The 5,373-nt window shown below is 29.1% G+C and overlaps 1 protein-coding gene across 1 annotated transcript; it reads right to left on the minus strand.

Moving 5' to 3' along the window:
- Positions 1-493: 493 nt before the first annotated feature.
- LOC129960957 (uncharacterized) lies at positions 494-4,844 on the minus strand. Its single transcript, XM_056074734.1, has 2 exons — positions 4,576-4,844; positions 494-3,884 (listed from the first exon to the last, which is right to left on the minus strand). Exon 2 carries the CDS (start codon positions 3,811-3,813, stop codon positions 2,728-2,730), a length of 1,086 nt encoding a protein of 361 aa, XP_055930709.1. The 5' UTR covers positions 3,814-3,884; positions 4,576-4,844; the 3' UTR covers positions 494-2,727.
- Positions 4,845-5,373: the final 529 nt, after the last annotated feature.

Raw genomic sequence — 5,373 nt, forward strand, 5'->3', positions numbered from 1 at the left:
GGTTAAGCATATATTTATCAGACATAGCTAAAGCAATATTTCAGAATTTTTTAATTCTACTGAAGATCAAACGTTTTTCGAAGTCACAACAAGTATGATATAGTACACATTTTACATTGCCTCATCGGCATAACTTTCCCAATATTTCAATAAACAACAGTATACATTGTTGAAGAAAGCCAGAGGGGGATTTTATTTTATTTTAATACGTGATGGCACTTCTCAAGAAAATTAAGCACTTTTAAGGCACTTAAAAATGATTTTCAAATTCAAGTACTTTTTAAGCCCTTTTCATGCCGCTATGCACTCTGATGTAACCATAAAATAAATATTATAAATATACATATAATTATATTATATATTAATAATAAATATATTTTCAAACTTTAAATATATGTATTCATCATATTACAAAAGAGAAAATTGTATTTTTTCTTTTTAAATCAATGCATTTTAACATAAAGGTGTAAAAGGACGCAAACATAGTATATGTAAACATTTTATTTTTTTCTTTTGACAAATAAGCTTATATTGCAATCACAACAAAATACTAACATATTTTACAGAATAAATCTTGACCACATTTATAAATATGCAGCATAATATCCATGCTAATTTTAATTTAATTACAAAATTAAGTAGCTTTTGTGTCGAAATGGACCCACACACAACAGCAGGATTATATAACAAGGTTGTTATTAGAGTCAGAATCATTCTCAAAATTTTCATAGCACATCAGCAAGACTATTGTATCCAATATATTTACATACATCACACATGTTTTCAAATAATTCTTTGGAACTGAATTTAAAAACTGAAAACTTTAGGTCTCAAAACAAACCTTATTTCAAACCACAGCAGTCCCATTAAATGAGTTTCCTGAAGTACTTATGAGAGTGAAATCTCTGTATGTTTGACTCAGTGAAAAGAATCTCTTAATACTAAACAAATAAATATTTTAAAATTCCTTTAAAAATATTATACTTACATAATCAAATGATTATTATACTAGTTATCAAATTAGTATAAAAACATATATCCCATTAAAAAGAGGAAAAAAAATCATACATTCCTTTAAAATTTAAAAAATTGCAGCACAGAAAACATAGTTTAAAAAAAAGCCATGAGCAATAAAAAAAATGAAATATAATTTTAGAATAAAGCTCACACATCTAGAATTATGTTTAATTGAATTAAATTGAATCCAAATTTATCTATACAATTTTTACTAGCATGCATAAAGAAAATATTTTATCTGTAATCAAAAACAGGGCATTTCTTCCCAAAGCAGATGAGAATCATGTAATATAATTTATATCGAAAATCATGCAAAATTTTCAATTATCTAAGATTTAAATCAATTCTGTAAGACATCAATAATTAATATTGACCATAAAATAGTGGATGAGATAATAAAATGCACCATTACTAAATTGGTGTGAAGAGTGACTTATTTTCATAAATTTCAAGAATAAAAATACATAAATATGTACTCAAACCGATAATTAATATCTTTCATTTGTTAAACCAAGTACCACAAATATTGTCTTGGACAAACCAAAAGATAATATTTAAAATAAATCTTTTATACATTTATTCTTCGAAATTTGCTTTTCTATTTTTCAAAAACAAAGGAATTCTTTCAGTGAAATAAATAGAGTAATGCTTAACACAACCTTCAATGCTGCCAAATATCATTCATGTCAATATTATATGCAGTCGAATTTCCAAAGTAATATTGCTATAAACTATCATCATGACATTTAAAACATAATGCAATCATACATATTTAATATAAGAATGTATTTAATAATGGAATTTTTATTACTGCAATTTTTAGCAAGATAGAATAAAAAAAATGACATATTAAATTAGTGGAAATTTTTTTTTCACACAATATGAAAAAAAGTCAATTCTAAAACTTTGAACACTTAACAAACAAATGCCAAAAGTTATTATTTCATGTATGATATAAAACTTTGTATTGCATTATATACAAGGAGATTATCTTATTTACATTTAAAAAAAGACATTATTTTAGCAAAAAGAGTTAGTTCAACAGTTACTGCCATATCCAATGCTGGCCTGTTAGCATATAATTAATTTCTTTTCTTTTTTGAATCTAAATTGGAATTGACAGGTTCATCAAAGTTATGTTTTCTCATTATCCTTATTGAATCAAAACATAAATTACTTTTGAGGGAGAATTACCAGCATGCCTTTGCCTTGAAGTGATTTGGGCTTCTTTCCCAAAATTCCATAAAAAGTTGTTCATAATAAAAATCCTGCTTCTTCACTTTGTATGAGAAGAGAGTAAGTAGTACTCTTCAAAAAGAGGATAATCAATAAAATTCCACATCTTTCCCACCATTTGCAGAAAGAAATTCTGCAGCAGCCAATTCAAATAGAGAAGAAAGAGTTTGGGAGCCTCTGTCTTAAATATTTACACTTTATCTTCTTTATTTGCTCCATACACACACAGAAAAGTAAATCATTAGATGTAGTCTTTGTTATAGAGGAATGAAATTTCTTCCTGTCTTGTGGCTGCAAGAACGGAAAGAATGCACTGAAGGTATACGTTGGATATCGTTCATAAAGATCAAGGTATTTATGAGCATCCTTTATCCATTGAACCCCATATCTACGGTGCATCCTTCATCTCCTTTTAAAAAAAAGAGTTAGTTAAACAGCTATCACCATATCCAATACCAGCCAGTTAGCATGTAATTAATTTCTTTTCTTTTTTGAATTTAATTTTAAATTGGCATTATAACGTTTTTTCCTCATCCTTACTGATTCAAAACAGAAATAAATTTGGCGAGAGAGATATTGGCTTGCATTTGCCTTTTCTTTGAAGTCCTTTGGACTTTTTGCAAACATATCCACCAAAAGTTGTTCATAATCGAAATCTTGCTTCTTCACTTTGTACGAGAATATAGTATGTAGTACTTTTTCAAAAACAGGATAATCAATAAATGGCCACATCTTTTCCACTATTTGTAGAAAGAAATTTTGCAGCGGCCAATTCAAATAGACAACAAGGAGTTTGAAAGCCTCCATCTTTAATATTTGCTCTTCTTCTTCTTTAGTTGCTCCATACATACATAAAAGAAAATCATCATTTGTAGTCTTTGTTATAGAGGAAAGAAACTTCTCCCTCTCTTGCAGCTGCAAGAAAGGAAAAAATGCACCAAAGGTACAGTTGGGATATTCTTCAGAAAGCTGTAGGTATTCTGGAATGTCCTTTATCCATTGAACCCCACATCCATCTTGCATCCTTCTAACCCAAAATCGTGTAAAGGGATTACCAGGTATTGACCATCTATCGCATACCTTCATTTCTGCCCACAAAGTCTTTATACTTTCTTCCAAAAAGTAACTGCATGCCCAATAAAACTTCCAAACGATATCAACATCATTTTTTAGAACCAATTGCTGCATTGTTTTAATTCTGTCAATTGCCCCATCAGATTTCCATTGAAAGATTTCCTCTATATTCTTTAAACGCCATAAACCTTCATGGTCTGAATGCCATTCTGTAACAGCAGCATCCATGCCTAGAATTGCCTGTACTACATTCTCTCTTAAATGTGCAGGAACGATAAGTAACTTTTCCTTTGCTTTATTTATCTTAGAGTTATAGTTAGCTTCATGAAACTTTTTCGGACCTAATCGCCTCATTTCTTTAAAGAGTATAAAGCCAGTTATGGCATCAATATGTTTGGACAATATTAAAGCTACTTTTACCACAGAAAAGTGGAAAAGTGATGGCATGAATGGAATTACGAGTTTTGAATCAGTAGGTTCTGACATTGTTTAAAATAAATTTCTACGTGGAATAGGAATTATTTTTAAGAAAATCTTCTGTAAAATCTCAATGAAATCTGAAAAGAAAAAAAAAAAAAAAATCTTACGTATTTCCCATACAATATAAAATGAATATTTCATTGCAAGCATCTTTTTAATCAGTTAACAGAATCTGACATCAAACTTAGATTAAAGCTGCATTATAGTGCATGATGAAAAAGTACTTAGTTTACAAATTGTTTTTCTTTTAAAATGTAACAATTAATACATCAATCTTGTAAAAAATAATGCTATGCATGCAATAAATTATAGTAATAATAAAGACCATACTTGATGAAAGGGGGAAAAGTTCCAAAAATGTCTTTAGAATTTAAATGTGAAAGCAAATTGCATTCTAAGGTAATTATCAATAAACTGTAAACAACACCACATATTCTGACAGGTAATTTGTTTTAAATGTTTTGCTTCACAACTCATTAATGTATACAATATGGTCATTAAAACCATAATTTTTCTAGACTCACATTCAAAGTTTGTGTGCATTTCTGAAAATAAATTTCATTTGGAAATTAAACTATTCTGAATTTGCAAAAATTTTTGTTATATCCTGACTAAATAACCATAACTTGAATCTGGAAAAATATGAAAATTTCACTTTATACATTCAATAATTATTATATATATATATATATATATAGAGAGAGAGAGAGAGAGAGAGAAAGAGAGAGAAAGAGAGAGAGAGAGAGAGATCATTAAACATAATATTACCAATTTGTCTCAGATTTACAATGGAGAGTAGGGATGTCCATTTCGGGCCTTTTTAAAAAAAATTCTTACCTAAATTTTAATTTAAAATTAAGAGGAATTTTGACATTGTCCATTAAAATTTTCGAAAACATTGCATAAAGAAATGATTGTTACAGTATCTTAAAATTTTAACAAGTATAGTTTGAATTAAATTTTAATATAAAATTTTCATTGCAATAAACTCAACATATTTACGTCAACAATGAAAACTCATATGTTATGACGGAGAACTCTACTTTCGTTTTCGGATCAGTTTATTCATGACGCTATTCCACTTATATCAAAACGGGGTTGCCAGATTCCATGTTGGAATAAGATGCAACAGATACAGGAATTATACAACTTATTAAAATTGGCAACAAAATAATTGTATTTAGTGGAAATTTGCCTAAAGTAATACAAAATGAAAACAATAAATATACTTAATACAATGAAATAATAATATGCAATATATGAAGATAATATACAATATTTGGCGGTACGGGATGTGCTAGGATAGAACCTGAGAACTTGTGATTTGCAGTCCAGTAACAAAACCAGGATACAAAAGCGTACGCTCATGCAGTGTAGTCGTTAACTGTCTTCTATGCTATTCACCACAGTACTGTCCCTCCAGTGAGTCGAACGATATGACTGTTGAGTGGTGATGTATTTGTTAGTAGCTGTTGTTTTAATGGGCCTACCCAGTTGAATAGCGAGTGTGTGTGGGTGAGTGATTGCCGATGCTGCTGCGCCAAATGAGTCTGGCGACTTTTGATT

This window comes from Argiope bruennichi, chromosome X2, assembly GCF_947563725.1.
Source record: "Argiope bruennichi chromosome X2, qqArgBrue1.1, whole genome shotgun sequence".
Taxonomy (NCBI): Eukaryota; Metazoa; Arthropoda; class Arachnida; order Araneae; family Araneidae; genus Argiope; species Argiope bruennichi.